The sequence below is a fragment of the Leptidea sinapis genome, chromosome 32 (genome assembly GCF_905404315.1).
Source record: "Leptidea sinapis chromosome 32, ilLepSina1.1, whole genome shotgun sequence".
Lineage (NCBI taxonomy): Eukaryota > Metazoa > Arthropoda > Insecta > Lepidoptera > Pieridae > Leptidea > Leptidea sinapis.
In genome coordinates this window covers 9,100,571-9,124,970 of record NC_066296.1, presented here as the reverse complement: position 1 = coordinate 9,124,970, position 24,400 = coordinate 9,100,571, and the positions used below count along the sequence as shown (strand labels likewise).

Here is a 24,400-nt window from a genome sequence, read left to right as displayed (position 1 = left end):
TGCCATATGGAGAGTAATATTTGCTCACACTGCATCTCAAACGAAGCAACAGTGGAACATCTTATTATCGACTGCCTAACATTTTTGATTGACAGACTTGTGCTGGCTAGTGACATCAGTGATTCAAAATTTTCATTTAATTCTTCGTCCCGCCCACCTCCACTTGATCAGTTATTAAGAGACAAAAGAAGTTATAAACCAATATATTAATATATTAAGAATACAATTCAAAAAATATAAAATAAAGTGAAGTGATTAGTGAACTGTGAAATGAAAAGTTTATAAATTTAAATAATAATAAGACTTGTCAAGGTCTTAGTTACCAGGTCATACAATCTCCAAAAAAAAAAATCAGGTTTCAAAATAATAAAAAATAACCTATGATAATTATGTAGTAGATACTAGATTTCGAAAAAATTTAAAACTTTAAAAAATAATAAAATACTAACTTTTACAGCAATAAATTACAGGAGAACAGATATTCATTGGCCATTGTCTGAATTTTATATATCCGTTACTATTGACGTGATACAAATTATTGTACTATTCCTCAATCTGTTTCGTTTTTTTCCGTAATTACTATTTCAAATATTGTATTCAATAATTGGAAATTACGATGGAACCTATCTGGTTTAGTACAGTTTTATCTGATGAATTAATAAAAAATGATAATTATATTCTCGAAACCCCTAATTTAGTGACAGGTATAATCTACTTATTATTGTTCGAAATGTTTTACCATTATGTATGTGCCCACTAAGTATATTTATTTGAATTAATTTACAGATTTATTATATCGCCGAATCGACATTACAAAAGTAGTTGAAAATATGGCAGGTGTATTGACAGACAAACAACCAGAAAACCGTGAAAAGGGTATAAGATTTTTTACAAAAGTTCTTAGTGAGCTTCCTAATGATTTTCTAACGGAAATGCAATTAAAGTTTATATCAAAGTTTTATACAGATCGATTAAAAGATAATCACAGAGTTATCCCAAAAGTCTTAGAAGGATATTTGGCCCTTATTGATATGAAGCATTATAACATACATTTTTCTGGAGAATATTTAAATGTTTTGTTTAGGGAAATTTCTTGTCAGTCTCAAGTAAGGCAAGATAGGCATAATATTTATTTAACTGTAGAAAAACTCCTGGATAAGGATAAAGAATGTAAGTAATGTTTTCCAATGTTATTGTTATTATACAGTATGAAACTTGCATATATGAAATAAATGTAGCTACATACTTGTTAGCACATTTGCTAACAATATACAAAAAAATTAACAAAAGCTGTGCATTAATGTTGTCAAAAAGAAGACTTCATTTTGAGCAAATGTGTACATACTGTAGAATTGGGTCACTTGGTCAGTGATTCAATGAACTTGAATGTTTGATCGGACATGGTCTCAGCTCGGAGATGGTACATACCATCAAATATGGATTGTCCATTGCCCACATACTGAGTATGGCGGGGAACCAATTGATGTGAGGTGTTCAACCACACCCACCAGACCTGTGAGTTTGATAGGTGGTTATAGTGATGAAACATGAAAAGCGAGACACTAATATAACTAAGATAATATAAACTCCTTTGAAAAAAAACTGTCACTTTTGATTTATTTCAGTATTTTTTTACCACAAACCTAGTGAGAAGGCTCACAATTGGGGGTCTTATCATAAAAGGGGAAATAACTTTGAGTATTAACAGTTGTAAAAGGGATTTGATGTTAATAAAATAAATATTATTTACTGATGTCAATGTGTAAAAAATAAACTAAATTAAATTTACTAAAAGTTATAAACTATAAAATCTTAAATTAATATTGAGTGTGGCCTCCACTGGTTAAAATAAGTGCTGCAATTCTTTGTGGGGATGCATTTGATGAGGTTTTTTATATGAGTTCTTGGGGGAAAAAACTGCATTCTGCAGTAATAGCAATGTTTAATCATTTTGTGAACTGCTGAACAGAAATTTTTTGGGGATTACGGGTCACTCTGTATCATAATCATCCATTTGTATTCTAAATAGTTCTTTTCAAACTGTATGCATCCTGTACTTTCCTTGTATATCTTCCTCAGTATTCTTACATACTTGAATCCAATACCAATATATTTTAGTAGACTATATTTTATGCACTTGATATTATTTTTTACATTTATTTGTCAATATATTATTTTTCAGATATAATATCTCTTGGACCTGATTTTGTGTTTGGTTTTATATCGGCCATGGATGGTGAAAGAGATCCAAGAAATTTATTGTTCTTATTTAACCTACTACCAAAGTTCCTGACTCATATCCCATTAGGACATTTAGTTGAAGAAATGTTTGAAGTCGTATCTTGCTACTATCCTATTGACTTTCATCCATCACCAAATGACCCAGCAGCTGTTACGAGAGACGAGTTGGCTAATGCACTCTGTCCATGCCTCTGTGCATCTCCTGAGTTTGGCCAGCTGTGCTTGGTTTTGTTAGTTGAGAAGTTAGACTCGACTTTGAGAGTGGCCAAATTGGACTCCTTGAGGCTATTGGTAAGTAGAACATATAGTTTTGTGTGATTTCTCCCATATTTATTTTATTTTTTTAAGCTTAATTTGATTGTTGTTAATTATAGATATGTGAATTGTACAATCATTCTAGAGAACTGCTTTTCTGGCCTTTGTAGTATAAAAATCCTTTAAAGAGAATCAGTAAGAAACAAAAACAAAATACAACAGAAACTCTTTAATCTAAACCGAAATAAGTTGGACTTGTCCACTTTACGTGCAAAAACCGCAACTTCAGAAAAGATAAAGCCCTTTTGTGAATTGATATAATCATTCATATAATCATTGATTGATTGATCTAATCTGTTTTAGACATATTTTTCCAACTAAAACTCGAAAATATTCAAACTTCTAAAATTAGTTAAGAGGCACGATTACCCACACAAGTTTAATATTTAATTAAATAAATAAAACTACTTGCATAACTCTCATTAGTTCTACGGAAGCTGGTTATCATATGATAAATTGAAGTCTTGTCCAAAGAACCCCCTTATTAAATACTATATAGATAATAAAGCATATATATATTACTATTTTCAGGCTGCAAGCTGTAAAAAATTTAATGTTCAAAGTTATATACCATTTTTGAAAACGCTATGGTCATCTCTACACAGAGAAATATCACAGAAAACTGACGATGAATTAAAGTTAGCTTCTCATGAGGCTTTGTCTGCTCTGGTTGCAAAATTAGCAACATCTGTAAATACAGATCAATCATTTGAAACATTTGTCAAAGGAATCATCATTTCTATGCAGACAGCTATAGCAGAGGCAAAGACAGTTGCCCAGTTTGTTCAAGCTACTAAAGTACTGTTAACAACTGGAAATAGTTCAAAAGAGGCATGTGTTATTGTTACCCGCTTGATGATACCAGCTGTGGTTTCATATTATGAGTTCAAAACGTCAGCTAAGTTGCAAGTAGCTAGTTTAGAATTTCTCGCTGATTTGTACGGACTGGCTGAACATTGGGAAATTCTCTCCGACTTAGAAATTCAGTTGGATGAAATCCCGCGACTTTGTCTAACAGCAGTAAGTGAACCAGTAAAAGAATACCAAATAAGAGGTTTCAAAACTTTAATAAAAGTTGTAAATGCTTTGAGAGCAGATCTAGTTTTACCGTTTATTGAAGTTTTAATTCATATCGTTAAGCATGGTGTAGACGACGACATTCTTACTGTTAGCGTGGAAACAATACATACCATTGCTAGAAAGCATCCGGAATTAATAATGGATTTGGTTGTTAGAGGTAAATGTAATATAGAAAGCCTAGTAGAAGAAAAAACTAATTTACAAACACGTTTGAGATTACTATCAAATTTAGCAAGTATTGATGATTTTACCAAAGTCATATTAGAAGAAATGTTGAAGGTGATAGCTATAAATGATGAAAATGCTTGTGTGGTTGTGAAAGAATTAAATTATTCATTATCAAATGCGAGCTTGTATACAGATAAGAAAGTAACAGAAATAGAAAGTGACCATGGGCTAATTGACTCAGTTTTATCATGGCTACTGAAAGAAATAAAAACAAATTCTGAAGATTCATTAATGCATGGATTTACACTGGTGTCAAACACTATGTGCAGTCTGCCTAGTGATAAACAGTTGGCAATTATTAATAGATACAGTGCCGATTTGATGGAAAAATGTAACAACGAAGAAATTTATTTCCCAGTTTTAGAATGCTTATACAGATCATTGCATCAGAACGCTCATAGTGAATATTTAGATGAAGTTTTGAAATTATCCTTAAAATATGCATTGAATGGTGAAAAAACTTTAACTAGGACCTGTGCATGTTGTTTAATAGCACATATTTTAAACAAAGCGGATGTTGGACAGAGATTTGAACTATTGTATGAGTTGTTAAAGGGTTGCCTATTATTATGTAATAAAGAGGATGCAAATATTTGTGATCCCTTGATACAATTGTTTGGTTGGATTACAAAGGCTTTGATAATGAGAGGTAGTGATCACTTCATCGGGTGGTTACAAAAGGTAATTATAAATGCACTTCTATAACGGTCATAACACAAAAAGTGAATTCTGTAAGAGTGTATACATACAGAAAAAATATGGGTAAGTACATAAAGTTATGCATTTTTTACAGAAATTTCTTCTATATATTCAAATCATGTAGGTCAAGGAAATGACACTTATGAATGTCAAAAAAATATTTTTCTTATTGAATCTACCGCTACTTCGTAAAGGGTTGAGCTAATGAGAAGACGTAGCAAGAAACTCATTGTCACTCTTTTATATCTAGATTTGCATTTCCATAGATGTACAAATCATTTCAATTACAATATAATATGTAAAATGATGCAACAAACATACTCAAACATCAAATAGGCAATGCCTTTATTGTGATAACTCCCACACTTGCCATTGCCAGCCTGTAAGTGAGAGCAATCTTTTTCAGAGGCACCCATATGGTAGTGCCCTCGACTTATATTTAAAAGAGCACAAAAAGTTACAATCTTACATATATTACAAGCTGACCCGGCAAACATTGTTTTGCCATATAAATAATTTTTAGAGTTAGACTGTTTCTTGGACATTGCAACATTACTTTATTTTTCTAAAATAAACATAGCCTACGTTACTCCTTAATACATCAGCTACCTGCCAATAAAAGTCCTGTCAAAACATTGCAATTGTGCCATGCATTACACACACAAAACATATTTTTTTTTATAAGTATTGTTATTCTGTATAAACCCAGGGGCCAGTGAGATATGAGATTTTATAAACCGTACTGTTTCCATACGTAATGCGCGTGCGGAAAGAAAATTTCCAAAACAACCAGTAACGAATGATTAATGAGAAGCTATAAATACTGATGAAGTATTAAGAATTTTGTTAGTCTTAAAATATATATTTTATATTATGATGTACATATGCTACAATTATGGCAAATAATCCCAGAATTCATGATATTTGATCTATTTTTTACAATTCTTTATTTTATTTATTTTATTTTATTCGGGAAACAAACAGTACAACTTAATACACTTAAAAAATAAAACTTAAAATATAAATCACTGACCAATAAAAGTTTCTACAATTAAATAGTACATAGAAAAATGCGAGCAAATTAATTACAATTTAAAAGTACCTATTTGTAATGAAAATAATAAATATTAATTAAATATATTGAATTGAAAATAACAAAATATTTATAGAAAATTATATATGATTTTAGTAATAATATTAATAATAATAGCATACATTTTTAAGTTAATAAAGAGATGCAATATTTATTATATATAATACTAATGAGAATTAATTAAAACTAAGACATTTTCTTAATTTGTTCAATCAACTTCTGTATCGACCCTGAAAAGTAATCAATTGAACAGAATTCTTTGTTGTATACTAAACAAGAACGATGAATGAAGGCATTTTGTGCATAGTTAGTGCGTGTAGTATGTAAATTAAATTATACTTTGACGTATTTCCTCTACTTAACCTTAACGGTAGAACCTTTATGTATGCCAAATATTAAAATTTTACACATGGAATCTTACACATTTTATGTACACAATTACCACAACCATATTATAGCATTTTGCTTGCTTACACCCTTATCGCAAGATGCATGGTAAAGAGAAATACTTGAATACAATTTATAAAGGTAAAATTTATTTCGATAAAATAATATCGATATGTACATGCATGCACTTGTTGAGTAGCAACATATTTTTATCGTTTACATTAACTAACATTAACATAAGTTACATTGATTAAATGTAAAGATAAATGAACCATGTGTCGTAATATTATGGTTCATCACTAACATCACACACAAAAAAAAAATCTTATTGAATCTACTGCTACTACGTAAAAGGTTGAGGTAATGAGAAGAAGTAGCAAGAAACTCATTGCCAACTTTAAATCATGATTTACATTTTCATCGTTTTACAAATTAATTTCAATTATTACAATATAATGTAACATGTAAAATGATGCAACAAACATACTCAAACGTCAAATAGTCAATGCCTTTATTGTGATAACTCCCACACACAAGTGTTGCCAGCCTGTAAGTGAGAGCAATCTTTTTCAGAGGCACCCATATGGTATTGACCTCGACTTATATTTAAAAGAGCACAAAAAATTACAATCTTATATATATTACTAGCTGACCCGGCAAACATTGTTTTGCCATATAAATAATTTTTAGAGTTAGACTGTTTCTTGGACATTGCAACATTACTTTATTTTTCTAAAATAAACGTAGCCTACGTTACTCCTTAATACATCAGCATCACCTGCCAATAAAAGTCCTATCAAAACATTGCAATTGTGCCATGCATTACACACACAAAACATATTTTTTTTTATAAGTATTGTTATTCTGTACAAACCCAGGGGCCAGTGAGATATGAGATTTTATAAACCGTACTGTTTCCATACGTAATGCGCGTGTGGAAAGAAAATTTCCAAAACAACCAGTAACGAATGATTAATGAGAAGCCATAAATACTGATGAAGTATTAATAATTTTGTTAGTCTTAAAATATATATTTTATATTATGATGTACATATGCTATAATTATGGCAAATAATCCCAGAATTCATGATATTTGATCTATTTTTTACAATTCTTTATTTTATTTATTTTTATTTTATTTTATTCGGGAAACAAACAGTACAACTTAATACACTTAAAAAATAAAACTTAAAATATAAATCACTGACCAATAAAAGTTTCTACAATTAAATAGTACATAGAAAAATGCGAGCAAATTAATTACAATTTAAAAGTACCTATTTGTAATGAAAATAATAAATATTAATTAAATATATTGAATTGAAAATAACAAAATATTTATAGAAAATTATATATGATTTTAGTAATAATATTAATAATAATAGCATACATTTTTAAGTTAATAAAGAGATGCAATATTTATTATATATAATACTAATGAGAATTAATTAAAACGAAGACATTTTCTTAATTTGTTCAATCAACTTCTGTATCGACCCTGAAAAGTAATCAATTGAACAGAATTCTTTGTTGTATACTAAACAAGAACGATGAATGAAGGCATTTTGTGCATAGTTAGTGCGTGTAGTATGTAAATTAAATTATACTTTGACGTATTTCCTCTACTTAACCTTAACGGTAGAACCTTTATGTATGCCAAATATTAAAATTTTACACATGGAATCTTACACATTTTATGTACACAATTACCACAACCATATTATAGCATTTTGCTTGCTTACACCCTTATCGCAAGATGCATGGTAAAGAGAAATACTTGAATACAATTTATAAAGGTAAAATTTATTTCGATAAAATAATATCGATATGTACATGCATGCACTTGTTGAGTAGCAACATATTTTTATCGTTTACATTAACTAACATTAACATAAGTTACATTGATTAAATGTAAAGATAAATGAACCATGTGTCGTAATATTATGGTTCATCACTAACATCACACACAAAAAAAAATCTTATTGAATCTACTGCTACTACGTAAAAGGTTGAGGTAATGAGAAGAAGTAGCAAGAAACTCATTGCCAACTTTAAATCATGATTTACATTTTCATCGTTTTACAAATTAATTTCAATTATTACAATATAATGTAACATGTAAAATGATGCAACAAACATACTCAAACGTCAAATAGTCAATGCCTTTATTGTGATAACTCCCACACACAAGTGTTGCCAGACTGTAAGTGAGAGCAATCTTTTTCAGAGGCACCCATATGGTATTGACCTCGACTTATATTTAAAAGAGCACAAAAAATTACAATCTTATATATATTACTAGCTGACCCGGCAAACATTGTTTTGCCATATAAAGAATTTTTAGAGTTAGACTGTTTCTTGGACATTGCAACATTACTTTATTTTTCTAAAATAAACGTAGCCTACGTTACTCCTTAATACATCAGCATCACCTGCCAATAAAAGTCCTATCAAAACATTGCAATTGTGCCATGCATTACACACACAAAACATATTTTTTTTTATAAGTATTGTTATTCTGTACAAACCCAGGGGCCAGTGAGATATGAGATTTTATAAACCGTACTGTTTCCATACGTAATGCGCGTGTGGAAAGAAAATTTCCAAAACAACCAGTAACGAATGATTAATGAGAAGCCATAAATACTGATGAAGTATTAATAATTTTGTTAGTCTTAAAATATATATTTTATATTATGATGTACATATGCTATAATTATGGCAAATAATCCCAGAATTCATGATATTTGATCTATTTTTTACAATTCTTTATTTTATTTATTTTTATTTTATTTTATTCGGGAAACAAACAGTACAACTTAATACACTTAAAAAATAAAACTTAAAATATAAATCACTGACCAATAAAAGTTTCTACAATTAAATAGTACATAGAAAAATGCGAGCAAATTAATTACAATTTAAAAGTACCTATTTGTAATGAAAATAATAAATATTAATTAAATATATTGAATTGAAAATAACAAAATATTTATAGAAAATTATATATGATTTTAGTAATAATATTAATAATAATAGCATACATTTTTAAGTTAATAAAGAGATGCAATATTTATTATATATAATACTAATGAGAATTAATTAAAACTAAGACATTTTCTTAATTTGTTCAATCAACTTCTGTATCGACCCTGAAAAGTAATCAATTGAACAGAATTCTTTGTTGTATACTAAACAAGAACGATGAATGAAGGCATTTTGTGCATAGTTAGTGCGTGTAGTATGTAAATTAAATTATACTTTGACGTATTTCCTCTACTTAACCTTAACGGTAGAACCTTTATGTATGCCAAATATTAAAATTTTACACATGGAATCTTACACATTTTATGTACACAATTACCACAACCATATTATAGCATTTTGCTTGCTTACACCCTTATCGCAAGATGCATGGTAAAGAGAAATACTTGAATACAATTTATAAAGGTAAAATTTATTTCGATAAAATAATATCGATATGTACATGCATGCACTTGTTGAGTAGCAACATATTTTTATCGTTTACATTAACTAACATTAACATAAGTTACATTGATTAAATGTAAAGATAAATGAACCTTGTGTCGTAATATTATGGTTCATCACTAACATCACACACAAAAAAAAAATCTTATTGAATCTACTGCTACTACGTAAAAGGTTGAGGTAATGAGAAGAAGTAGCAAGAAACTCATTGCCAACTTTAAATCATGATTTACATTTTCATCGTTTTACAAATTAATTTCAATTATTACAATATAATGTAACATGTAAAATGATGCAACAAACATACTCAAACGTCAAATAGTCAATGCCTTTATTGTGATAACTCCCACACACAAGTGTTGCCAGCCTGTAAGTGAGAGCAATCTTTTTCAGAGGCACCCATATGGTATTGACCTCGACTTATATTTAAAAGAGCACAAAAAATTACAATCTTATATATATTACTAGCTGACCCGGCAAACATTGTTTTGCCATATAAATAATTTTTAGAGTTAGACTGTTTCTTGGACATTGCAACATTACTTTATTTTTCTAAAATAAACGTAGCCTACGTTACTCCTTAATACATCAGCATCACCTGCCAATAAAAGTCCTATCAAAACATTGCAATTGTGCCATGCATTACACACACAAAACATATTTTTTTTTATAAGTATTGTTATTCTGTACAAACCCAGGGGCCAGTGAGATATGAGATTTTATAAACCGTACTGTTTCCATACGTAATGCGCGTGTGGAAAGAAAATTTCCAAAATAACCAGTAACGAATGATTAATGAGAAGCCATAAATACTGATGAAGTATTAATAATTTTGTTAGTCTTAAAATATATATTTTATATTATGATGTACATATGCTATAATTATGGCAAATAATCCCAGAATTCATGATATTTGATCTATTTTTTACAATTCTTTATTTTATTTATTTTTATTTTATTTTATTCGGGAAACAAACAGTACAACTTAATACACTTAAAAAATAAAACTTAAAATATAAATCACTGACCAATAAAAGTTTCTACAATTAAATAGTACATAGAAAAATGCGAGCAAATTAATTACAATTTAAAAGTACCTATTTGTAATGAAAATAATAAATATTAATTAAATATATTGAATTGAAAATAACAAAATATTTATAGAAAATTATATATGATTTTAGTAATAATATTAATAATAATAGCATACATTTTTAAGTTAATAAAGAGATGCAATATTTATTATATATAATACTAATGAGAATTAATTAAAACGAAGACATTTTCTTAATTTGTTCAATCAACTTCTGTATCGACCCTGAAAAGTAATCAATTGAACAGAATTCTTTGTTGTATACTAAACAAGAACGATGAATGAAGGCATTTTGTGCATAGTTAGTGCGTGTAGTATGTAAATTAAATTATACTTTGACGTATTTCCTCTACTTAACCTTAACGGTAGAACCTTTATGTATGCCAAATATTAAAATTTTACACATGGAATCTTACACATTTTATGTACACAATTACCACAACCATATTATAGCATTTTGCTTGCTTACACCCTTATCGCAAGATGCATGGTAAAGAGAAATACTTGAATACAATTTATAAAGGTAAAATTTATTTCGATAAAATAATATCGATATGTACATGCATGCACTTGTTGAGTAGCAACATATTTTTATCGTTTACATTAACTAACATTAACATAAGTTACATTGATTAAATGTAAAGATAAATGAACCATGTGTCGTAATATTATGGTTCATCACTAACATCACACACAAAAAAAAAATCTTATTGAATCTACTGCTACTACGTAAAAGGTTGAGGTAATGAGAAGAAGTAGCAAGAAACTCATTGCCAACTTTAAATCATGATTTACATTTTCATCGTTTTACAAATTAATTTCAATTATTACAATATAATGTAACATGTAAAATGATGCAACAAACATACTCAAACGTCAAATAGTCAATGCCTTTATTGTGATAACTCCCACACACAAGTGTTGCCAGCCTGTAAGTGAGAGCAATCTTTTTCAGAGGCACCCATATGGTATTGACCTCGACTTATATTTAAAAGAGCACAAAAAATTACAATCTTATATATATTACTAGCTGACCCGGCAAACATTGTTTTGCCATATAAATAATTTTTAGAGTTAGACTGTTTCTTGGACATTGCAACATTACTTTATTTTTCTAAAATAAACGTAGCCTACGTTACTCCTTAATACATCAGCATCACCTGCCAATAAAAGTCCTATCAAAACATTGCAATTGTGCCATGCATTACACACACAAAACATATTTTTTTTTATAAGTATTGTTATTCTGTACAAACCCAGGGGCCAGTGAGATATGAGATTTTATAAACCGTACTGTTTCCATACGTAATGCGCGTGTGGAAAGAAAATTTCCAAAACAACCAGTAACGAATGATTAATGAGAAGCCATAAATACTGATGAAGTATTAATAATTTTGTTAGTCTTAAAATATATATTTTATATTATGATGTACATATGCTATAATTATGGCAAATAATCCCAGAATTCATGATATTTGATCTATTTTTTACAATTCTTTATTTTATTTATTTTTATTTTATTTTATTCGGGAAACAAACAGTACAACTTAATACACTTAAAAAATAAAACTTAAAATATAAATCACTGACCAATAAAAGTTTCTACAATTAAATAGTACATAGAAAAATGCGAGCAAATTAATTACAATTTAAAAGTACCTATTTGTAATGAAAATAATAAATATTAATTAAATATATTGAATTGAAAATAACAAAATATTTATAGAAAATTATATATGATTTTAGTAATAATATTAATAATAATAGCATACATTTTTAAGTTAATAAAGAGATGCAATATTTATTATATATAATACTAATGAGAATTAATTAAAACGAAGACATTTTCTTAATTTGTTCAATCAACTTCTGTATCGACCCTGAAAAGTAATCAATTGAACAGAATTCTTTGTTGTATACTAAACAAGAACGATGAATGAAGGCATTTTGTGCATAGTTAGTGCGTGTAGTATGTAAATTAAATTATACTTTGACGTATTTCCTCTACTTAACCTTAACGGTAGAACCTTTATGTATGCCAAATATTAAAATTTTACACATGGAATCTTACACATTTTATGTACACAATTACCACAACCATATTATAGCATTTTGCTTGCTTACACCCTTATCGCAAGATGCATGGTAAAGAGAAATACTTGAATACAATTTATAAAGGTAAAATTTATTTCGATAAAATAATATCGATATGTACATGCATGCACTTGTTGAGTAGCAACATATTTTTATCGTTTACATTAACTAACATTAACATAAGTTACATTGATTAAATGTAAAGATAAATGAACCATGTGTCGTAATATTATGGTTCATCACTAACATCACACACAAAAAAAAATCTTATTGAATCTACTGCTACTACGTAAAAGGTTGAGGTAATGAGAAGAAGTAGCAAGAAACTCATTGCCAACTTTAAATCATGATTTACATTTTCATCGTTTTACAAATTAATTTCAATTATTACAATATAATGTTACATGTAAAATGATGCAACAAACATACTCAAACGTCAAATAGTCAATGCCTTTATTGTGATAACTCCCACACACAAGTGTTGCCAGACTGTAAGTGAGAGCAATCTTTTTCAGAGGCACCCATATGGTATTGACCTCGACTTATATTTAAAAGAGCACAAAAAATTACAATCTTATATATATTACTAGCTGACCCGGCAAACATTGTTTTGCCATATAAAGAATTTTTAGAGTTAGACTGTTTCTTGGACATTGCAACATTACTTTATTTTTCTAAAATAAACGTAGCCTACGTTACTCCTTAATACATCAGCATCACCTGCCAATAAAAGTCCTATCAAAACATTGCAATTGTGCCATGCATTACACACACAAAACATATTTTTTTTTATAAGTATTGTTATTCTGTACAAACCCAGGGGCCAGTGAGATATGAGATTTTATAAACCGTACTGTTTCCATACGTAATGCGCGTGTGGAAAGAAAATTTCCAAAACAACCAGTAACGAATGATTAATGAGAAGCCATAAATACTGATGAAGTATTAATAATTTTGTTAGTCTTAAAATATATATTTTATATTATGATGTACATATGCTATAATTATGGCAAATAATCCCAGAATTCATGATATTTGATCTATTTTTTACAATTCTTTATTTTATTTATTTTTATTTTATTTTATTCGGGAAACAAACAGTACAACTTAATACACTTAAAAAATAAAACTTAAAATATAAATCACTGACCAATAAAAGTTTCTACAATTAAATAGTACATAGAAAAATGCGAGCAAATTAATTACAATTTAAAAGTACCTATTTGTAATGAAAATAATAAATATTAATTAAATATATTGAATTGAAAATAACAAAATATTTATAGAAAATTATATATGATTTTAGTAATAATATTAATAATAATAGCATACATTTTTAAGTTAATAAAGAGATGCAATATTTATTATATATAATACTAATGAGAATTAATTAAAACTAAGACATTTTCTTAATTTGTTCAATCAACTTCTGTATCGACCCTGAAAAGTAATCAATTGAACAGAATTCTTTGTTGTATACTAAACAAGAACGATGAATGAAGGCATTTTGTGCATAGTTAGTGCGTGTAGTATGTAAATTAAATTATACTTTGACGTATTTCCTCTACTTAACCTTAACGGTAGAACCTTTATGTATGCCAAATATTAAAATTTTACACATGGAATCTTACACATTTTATGTACACAATTACCACAACCATATTATAGCATTTTGCTTGCTTACACCCTTATCGCAAGATGCATGGTAAAGAGAAATACTTGAATACAATTTATAAAGGTAAAATTTATTTCGATAAAATAATATCGATATGTACATGCATGCACTTGTTGAGTAGCAACATATTTTTATCGTTTACATTAACTAACATTAACATAAGTTACATTGATTAAATGTAAAGATAAATGAACCATGTGTCGTAATATTATGGTTCATCACTAACATCACACACAAAAAAAAAATCTTATTGAATCTACTGCTACTACGTAAAAGGTTGAGGTAATGAGAAGAAGTAGCAAGAAACTCATTGCCAACTTTAAATCATGATTTACATTTTCATCGTTTTACAAATTAATTTCAATTATTACAATATAATGTAACATGTAAAATGATGCAACAAACATACTCAAACGTCAAATAGTCAATGCCTTTATTGTGATAACTCCCACACACAAGTGTTGCCAGCCTGTAAGTGAGAGCAATCTTTTTCAGAGGCACCCATATGGTATTGACCTCGACTTATATTTAAAAGAGCACAAAAAATTACAATCTTATATATATTACTAGCTGACCCGGCAAACATTGTTTTGCCATATAAATAATTTTTAGAGTTAGACTGTTTCTTGGACATTGCAACATTACTTTATTTTTCTAAAATAAACGTAGCCTACGTTACTCCTTAATACATCAGCATCACCTGCCAATAAAAGTCCTATCAAAACATTGCAATTGTGCCATGCATTACACACACAAAACATATTTTTTTTTATAAGTATTGTTATTCTGTACAAACCCAGGGGCCAGTGAGATATGAGATTTTATAAACCGTACTGTTTCCATACGTAATGCGCGTGTGGAAAGAAAATTTCCAAAACAACCAGTAACGAATGATTAATGAGAAGCCATAAATACTGATGAAGTATTAATAATTTTGTTAGTCTTAAAATATATATTTTATATTATGATGTACATATGCTATAATTATGGCAAATAATCCCAGAATTCATGATATTTGATCTATTTTTTACAATTCTTTATTTTATTTATTTTTATTTTATTTTATTCGGGAAACAAACAGTACAACTTAATACACTTAAAAAATAAAACTTAAAATATAAATCACTGACCAATAAAAGTTTCTACAATTAAATAGTACATAGAAAAATGCGAGCAAATTAATTACAATTTAAAAGTACCTATTTGTAATGAAAATAATAAATATTAATTAAATATATTGAATTGAAAATAACAAAATATTTATAGAAAATTATATATGATTTTAGTAATAATATTAATAATAATAGCATACATTTTTAAGTTAATAAAGAGATGCAATATTTATTATATATAATACTAATGAGAATTAATTAAAACTAAGACATTTTCTTAATTTGTTCAATCAACTTCTGTATCGACCCTGAAAAGTAATCAATTGAACAGAATTCTTTGTTGTATACTAAACAAGAACGATGAATGAAGGCATTTTGTGCATAGTTAGTGCGTGTAGTATGTAAATTAAATTATACTTTGACGTATTTCCTCTACTTAACCTTAACGGTAGAACCTTTATGTATGCCAAATATTAAAATTTTACACATGGAATCTTACACATTTTATGTACACAATTACCACAACCATATTATAGCATTTTGCTTGCTTACACCCTTATCGCAAGATGCATGGTAAAGAGAAATACTTGAATACAATTTATAAAGGTAAAATTTATTTCGATAAAATAATATCGATATGTACATGCATGCACTTGTTGAGTAGCAACATATTTTTATCGTTTACATTAACTAACATTAACATAAGTTACATTGATTAAATGTAAAGATAAATGAACCATGTGTCGTAATATTATGGTTCATCACTAACATCACACACAAAAAAAAAATCTTATTGAATCTACTGCTACTACGTAAAAGGTTGAGGTAATGAGAAGAAGTAGCAAGAAACTCATTGCCAACTTTAAATCATGATTTACATTTTCATCGTTTTACAAATTAATTTCAATTATTACAATATAATGTAACATGTAAAATGATGCAACAAACATACTCAAACGTCAAATAGTCAATGCCTTACACAAGAAATTAAAAAAAAAAATGTAAATTAATACAAAATGGTTTAACATTAATTATAATCATTTAACAATCGTCATAGTTAACGAATTGATATGTATATAACTTGAAGTTTAATGAGAAGACGTGGCAAGAAGCTCATTGCCTCTCTTTCAAATCAATATATATCACCATCATCTTACAAGTCATATTGATTTCAATGTATTTAAGGTGATTTAACAATAATACACAAATTCTATGACATACAAAAGTAATAAATTACAAGAGTTATATGTTATAGATTATTCTGATTTATAATCCTAAGTTTGTATGTCGAATCTGAGTCGAGTCACCAGAATAACAAATAGGCTATAAATTATAAAACTATAGTGTGAATTATACAAAATATAAAAGAAGTGTGATTGTTACTAATGAATACAACTAGCGCCATCTCTTATCAACTAGCAAGCAAAAGATCAAAACAATTTATATGGCAAAACAACGTTTGCCGCGTCAGCTAGTAATAAATAATATTAATAATATTGAAACACTTTTACGCAGATTATCTTGCCCCAAACTAGGTATAGCCTGTACTATGGGTGCGAGACAACAATATAATTATGTAATACAATATACTTACTTAAACATACATAAATACATATAAACACCCATGACTCGGAAACAAACATCCATACTCATCATATTATAAATGTTTGCACCTACTAGGATTCGAACCCGGGTCCCCCTAACTCAGTCAGCAGAGTAAGATAAAAAATAAATTCTAAATGTAATCTATATATATATAAATGAGTTACTGTTCGTTAGTCTCGTTAAAACTCGAGAACAGCTGGACTGATTTGGCTAATTTTGGTCTTGAATTATTTGTGGAAGTCCAGAGAAGGTTTAAAAGGTGAATAAATAGGAAAATGCTGCTAAATTAACTAAAAACAACAAATTTGTTTTCCTTTGATGTGTCCATACATAATTTCTATGAGAGAATTTATTGACGCACGGTTTGACAATTCTGTTGTGAAACAATCTTATTACGACAGCAGGGTGCATATTTTACGAAGTAATTTTTGATGTTATTATTCAATTTCATATGAAGAACATTATTTTATTTATTATATACACAACAACGTCTGTCGGGTCAGCTAGTAATAAATAAATTTTAAATGTAATAATATTAATGAAATAAATGTCTATTTCAGATTCTAATAGCTTTAAAACAACCAGAATGCTCTAGACAAGCATCAGAGGCAATAAGAGTGATAATGACAGAAAGCCCCGACAACTTGAACACCAAACACCATTGTAGAACAAGTCTTCTGTATAAACAGAGAATATTTCAATCGTTCTCTACTTCTGTTGAAAAATTGGGACCATGGGAGAGTAGTAAAGGAAATTATTTAATATCATGGTCGTATATTTTGGAGAAGGCTCCGAAGAGTGTGCTTAATAGTGAAGTAAATAAAGTAAGTATATTGTTGAATCTTTTTTTTATGACAATAAGGGACAAAACGAGCGGTACGTTCAGCTGATGGTAATTGATACGCCAGGATTCTTGGAAAACCCAAAAATTCTGAGAGGAAATACACCTTTGCTCTTGTCACCTTGAGAAATAAGATATTTTAAGTCTCATTTGCCCAGTAATCGCACTAGCTAGTGCTTCTGACCGAAACACAATAATGCTTAAACATTACTGATTCTCGTCAGAAAAAGACACTGTTGTGGTACCTATAATCTAGCTGGCATCCTGTCTGTTTGTCTGTATATTTGAAAATGCAAGAACTCCTGCATATATTTAATTCTAATTTTCTATATGAATACTAGCCGACCTAGCAAATGTTGTATTGCCGATATCAGTCAAGATGTTAATTTCTTTGAATTTTGCTCTCAATGATTCCTTAAATCCTCTGTAGAGTAGTTATATTTCAATTATTATTAATAATTCATTTCATTTGTATTAATTATTATTTGTGGTATCAGAGGGAAGTGTTTTCATGTCAAGTAATTGAGTCCATATAACCAGATAAGATAAGTAGCCGACTAGAGACTCATCCCAGTAATTAACAAGAGCATTTGAGTAGGAAACTATGCTGTGTTCATAAATACTAATGCTAGCTGACCCGGGAAACGTTGTACCGCCATTTAAATAAATAAAAACATTTGGGGTGAAAAAAATTATTACGGCCTATTTATCAGACCTTCCAAATCTATCAAGCCGTTTCGGAGGAGTATGGCAACTCACATTGTCATACGAGAGTTTTATATAGGTATATACTAGCTAACCCAGCAAACGTTGTGTTGCCGATATTAAAATCGCGATACAAAAGTAACTGTTGATCGTAGATCGGTGAAAATTTGAAATTGTATGTATTTTTTAATGCTGACTCATAATCAAACAAATTAAAAAAAAAAATGTCAAAAAAATAAAAAAAAAATTCGTGTGGACCACACTTAACATTTAGGGGGATGAAAAATAGATCTTATCCGATTCTCAGAACTACCCAATATGCACTCAAAATTTCATGAGAATCGGTCAAGCCGTTTCGGAGGAGTACAAAGTTTAACACCATGACACGAGAATTTTATATATTAGATAATTAGAGGTCGGTACATATTATCACGCTTCGTGCAGGCATAGTATTTATGTTGCTTTATAGCTTCCATGCGGATGACGTCGCGGGTACCAGCTAGAACATACTTACATACTTACACGCGAATGTAATGGAAATCGTATTAAAGTCTGTATGCTGTAGAAATTCTTAAAGAGAGTTGTTTTTAATGACATTAATGAGAGGAGTAGGACGTTCAGTTGACGGTAGTTGATACGCCGTGCCCATTACAAGATTCTTGAAAAACCCCAAAATTCGGAGCGGATACAATTGCGATCGTCATCTTGGGACATAAGATGTTAAGTCTCATTTGCCCAGTAATTTCACTAGCTACGGCGGCCTTCTGACCGAAACACAATAATACTTAAACATTACTGATTCACGGCAGAAATAGGTGCAGTTGTCGTATCCATAATCTAGCCGGTATCTTGTGCTAAGAAGCCTACTGATAAATGCCCTAAGTCGCCTTATACGACACCTTACCCCATTCTTTTTAAGCCCCGGGGAAGCGCAGGGCAGATTGAACCAATTATTTTATTATGAAAAATTCTACTGCTTACAATATTAATTGTGAGAACTGCATGCTTTATGACTCTGGGGACCACAGTTAGTCCAGCATTTTTATCTGGTTCAATTTCGGCTGCAGTAATTCAGTGCGATGTCTTTTAAACATTAACCCATTCTCTGTGTTATTATAATAAAGTTAAACATGTGTTGAACACTTGTTTTCAAGTAGTTCAATTACAAATCTGTGTCTTTCTGTTGTTTAGCGTTCAACAATCTTTAGACATTGGCTTGACGGGTAATTAGAATTTTTAAACCAAATTTTCTTCATTGGTAAACTTACGGAAACTATCCAATAGATAAGAAGAGGGATTGCGTGTACTAAGGACTTGAGATAGCTGGTCCAATTTGGTCCACAATGGGTGGGAATTTACATTATATTATAATGACAGATGGATGACAGCTGTCAAAACTTGCGTTCCGTTCGTTTCATTATTCCTATACTCTTTAGTTTATTTCGTACTTAACGACGTTTTAGTTAAACACAAGCTTAACAATGGTTTGTAATAGAAAAAAATAAACTCCATTTTAGAAGTCGTTATTGTTAGGTCGCTGACGTTATTGTAGTCAGGTGATTGTTTAACAAAACAAGTGTCTAAGCCATGTTTAGATTATTTTTTTGTACTTAATAAAACCGTACAAGTCTTTGTTGCAGATAACGCCGTTAATCATCGACAGCTTGTGTTACGATAATAAAAACTTGCTCGTCACTATGATCGATGTTTTAATTCACTTTGTGCAAGCCAAACACGTTTCTGTTGCTGAAAGTTTACAGACCATTTTGCCGCGGCTCGTTCATCGCTCAGGCTATATCGAGTCTATGGTTGGTATTATTTTCTATATGTCTAAGGCTGGGTTGCACCAACCAAGTTTTAGCAATAACAAACATGTTAAAGTAAGTATGTAAAAAGCATGTGAGAGTACTGGTTAAGAAAAAAATGTGTTGCACCATTTGACAATTTTTAGATGACATCATAACTTTGACTTAGCCGTCCACTCTTCGCTTGTTAAAGCTATTGTTAATGTTCTATTATATTCTTCCTACTGTGGCTTCTGTGGTAGTCATACCACAAGTGTGCCAATGTCACGTTGAGGTAGACCACCAAGCTTAGAGTATATGTTTTCTAATTTTATTAGTATTTATTTTATAAGTTTTATTTTCTTATACACGTTTCTTAAAAAATATACAACTTCTTTATTATTTCATTTAATGACAGTATTTACATTTACAATAAGTTACGTTGTAAATGCGAATAAATTCACTATACTTACATACTAAAGATATTTTTAACGAAGGCTGATACCACATTATTGCAATAAGTGCTATTTTACATAAATTTATGTAACTACTTGTGCCGCAAAGTTGATTATTATCATGACACCTTCGGCTCCCTTATTAACATCTCGTGTATTTGAAAGTAGTGTTGTATTGTCGTAATGTAATTTGGTTACCCATCTTTCTTGCAATCCTGGGAAAACTACATCAAGTAAACTCTATAACTACGCCCATAATGATAAGATTTGATTTTATTGCAATCGTATTTTTATGGCCATAATAAAATGTTCTTATTATATTTTAAATTATCAATTTCCAGGATGTCAGAATAAAAAGCTTGCAGTGTCTATATGAAATAGCGAACAATTACAAAACAGTTTTGTTGCTTCCATACAAATCGGACGTAATATTCGGCTTAGCGCCATCTCTCGACGACAAGAAGCGGCTCGTGAGAGATGCGGCGGTTCGCGCCCGAACGCGTTGGTACTTAGTGGGTGCACCCGGCGAAGATACAGAATAGAAGAAATTATTAATCTTATTGACAAACTTACATTTATAACATACAGAGTCTATAGGTTTTGTCTGAGATTTTAATAATTATTTCTCAAAAAAAAAAAAATGAAATAGGCGTTATTTTGCCGAAATCCATAATTATCCAAATATTTTGAGTTTTCTTTAGTGTTAAATCCGCCAATATTTGTCTGCAAACAATTCGATACGTGTTTCGCATCAGTGAGATGTTGAATCGCCAAACTCTAGCATGAGACTGCATGCGCATGCCTCGTGTAGAGGCGAATCACGTGTCGAATTATTTGTAGACAAATGTTGGCGGAATTAGTACTTAAGAAAACTCAAAACATTTGGATAATTGTTTCTCCAAAAATATTATTAAAATCATCAAGTTTTGTTAATATTTAAATCAAAATATTGATTAATATTATTTCTGAATGTAAAGTAGCGTAATACCGCATCCACATAACTTAAAGAACGACGACGAAAGAGTGTTATGTTACGAAAGAGAAAGAGTATTTGTAACAAGTTGAGTGAAAGAGATGATAGACATTTCGTCCGCCGTTTTTTTATAGTATGTGCACATGGCTTTTGTCGTCAGTTGCAATGTCTTTGTACATAAAATGTATATATTTGAAAAAAGTATATGTAAAAATTAAAATTATGGAGTAAAACTTAATAACATAGCATAATATCAATAATTAATTGTTCCGTTGTTGTATTTATTACCTACTAGCTGTCCCAGCAAACGTTGTATTGCCATCATAGTATCACCATCAACTGTAGTTAATTTATCAACTATAGGTAGCTAAAATTAAGTTTGATTTTTTAACTCCTGAGAAAGTTAGACAGATACAAAGATTCTTATTATTTATTCATTTTAAACTATTCTTTCAATTTGATTTCTGTACGACGGGGGACACATCAAAGGAAAAACATAATTGTTGTTTTTTTAAAATTCCGAAAATTTTCATATTTATTCACCTTTTAAACCTTCTCTGGAATTCCACAAATAATTCAAGACCAAAATTAGCCAAATCGGTCCAGCCGTTCTCGAGTTTTAGCGAGACTAACGAACAGCAATTCATTTTTATACATATATAGATTTGGGACATCTTTATACATTTTAAAACTGTCGACTAATATAGACTAGTATAGAAATGGCTAAAAACAAATAATACATAATCTGTATTATAAATAAACGCAAATAGTTATTCGAAGTTTAAAATTACTTTTCCCTGTCATGTTAATCTGTAGTGACAAAGGTAAGATAAAAACCAAAAGTTTTAAACTTGGAATAACTTGACTTCGCCTTTATTGATAACACAGAGAATGTTATTTAAATGTTTTTATTATAGTCGTGTTATCTCTAAATTAAATGTTGCCTTATCTTTTGTGTATTATTACCATTATATACCAAATATCGCATCTGCACATTTTGAATTCATTTAATTAGATTGAACATAGCAATGTAAAGGAATATAATGCACGACCCCTACAGCCCAATGGTTAGTGACCCTGCCTACTGAGCTAGAGGTCCCGGGTTCGAATCCTGGTAGGAGCAGACATTTATATTATGAATATGAATGTTTGTTTCGAGTCATGGATGTTTATATGTATTTACGTATGTTTACGTATATTGTATTAATTATATAATTGTCTCGTACCCATAGTACAGGCTATTCCTTGTTTGGGGCAAGATATTTTGTGTAGTGTATCAATATTATTATTACTTCTGGGAACTTGGCTCAGTTGGAAAAAGCGCTGGGATGGAACCCGTGAGGTCGCGGGTTCGTTCATAAGTTTTAATTACAAATTTAATTTGTATAATTAATCTCAAAAGTAAGGGTTATCACTTTGAAATAATAAATTGCTTTGAAATAATAAATAAAAATATGGATTACAATGTTATATCGTACAATAAACGTTTATAATTAAAGAGCCTGAGGGTGTTCGCTTTAAAATAACAAATTGCTTAGATTTGAAAGAGCGATATCTCAAGTGAATTTCCTAATAAGCAATTATTGGTATTGAGCAGGTTATCAACTGTAAAGTACCTACATCCTGTAGTTTGAACCACAACAGGTGAGTTGAACAAGATTATACCAAAAACCTCTTAAAAACCTTTAAAAACCTTCGGTTCTGTAAATAGCTACAAATTAATAAAGAATTGATTTTTATGTTGGTCACTCAAATCTGTCAAGTATAAGTAAGCAGCTTGCTTACTAAACCGAAGTGTCGCTCATTCTCAGCACCGCCACGGGACCGCTCGACTTGCTAAAAAAAGAGCTGCTGTCATTTTAAAAATAACTTCTCTCGTCTTCTAATCTAATGTCACTTTAGCAATGCTAGTAAAATTAAAAAAGAAAATTACGCCTATGATTATATTTTAATGATGCCGGCTAGATTATGGGTACCACAACGGCGCCTATTTCTGCCGTGAAGCAGTAATGTGTAAGCATCATTGTGTTTCGGTCTATGAGTGAAATTATAGGGAAAATGAGAGTATACATCTTATGTCTCAAGTTGACGAGCGCACTTATAGTACTGCTCAAAATTTTTGGGCTTTTCAAGAATCCTGAGAGGCACCGCATTGTAATGGGCAGGGCGTATCAATTACCATCAGTTGAACCTCTTGCTCGTCTCGTCCCGTATTTAAAAAAAACTACGAAAGTAATGTAAAGTCTACATTATAATAGGTTTATTTTTTTAACATAATATAAATGTATTAATTTGGTACCATACTTCCATTCAAAGCCCATAGCTATAGATTTGTATATCTAAGTCCTTTCGCTGTTTGCAACTAGCAACTGATCTGAATTAACATAATCTCTTATCGCTTTCCAGCATTTGCCGCACTTTAAATGTTAATGAAGGGTTGCCTTTGAGATTGAGTTTTAAAGCTTAGTCTTTTCATATTTAAATCCTTTATGTTCTTGTGTAATGTCTCCAATGCCTGTTTATATACTTAG

The 24,400-nt window shown here is 29.8% G+C and overlaps 2 protein-coding genes across 4 annotated transcripts in view; both read left to right on the top strand.

Annotated features, from left to right (window-relative positions):
• The window catches only part of LOC126974376 (delta-1-pyrroline-5-carboxylate synthase), a 649,376-nt gene that overhangs the window by 112,014 nt on the left and 512,962 nt on the right, over positions 1 to 24,400 (top strand). The window contains exon 11 of one of the 3 annotated variants that reach the window (XR_007731513.1): positions 22,487 to 22,819. The exons of the other annotated variants lie outside the window; for them this stretch is intronic. The gene's annotated coding sequence lies outside the window, so the exon portion shown is untranslated. Of the gene's footprint in view, positions 1 to 22,486; positions 22,820 to 24,400 lie in introns of those variants that run through there. 3 annotated transcript variants of the gene reach the window in all.
• Positions 376 to 22,819, top strand: LOC126974373 (MMS19 nucleotide excision repair protein homolog). Its single transcript, XM_050821845.1, has 7 exons — positions 376 to 704; positions 787 to 1,170; positions 2,183 to 2,532; positions 3,088 to 4,545; positions 17,672 to 17,935; positions 20,298 to 20,465; positions 21,238 to 22,819. The coding sequence occupies exons 1-7, from the start codon at positions 617 to 619 to the stop codon at positions 21,436 to 21,438; spliced, it is 2,913 nt and encodes a 970-aa protein (XP_050677802.1). The 5' UTR covers positions 376 to 616; the 3' UTR covers positions 21,439 to 22,819.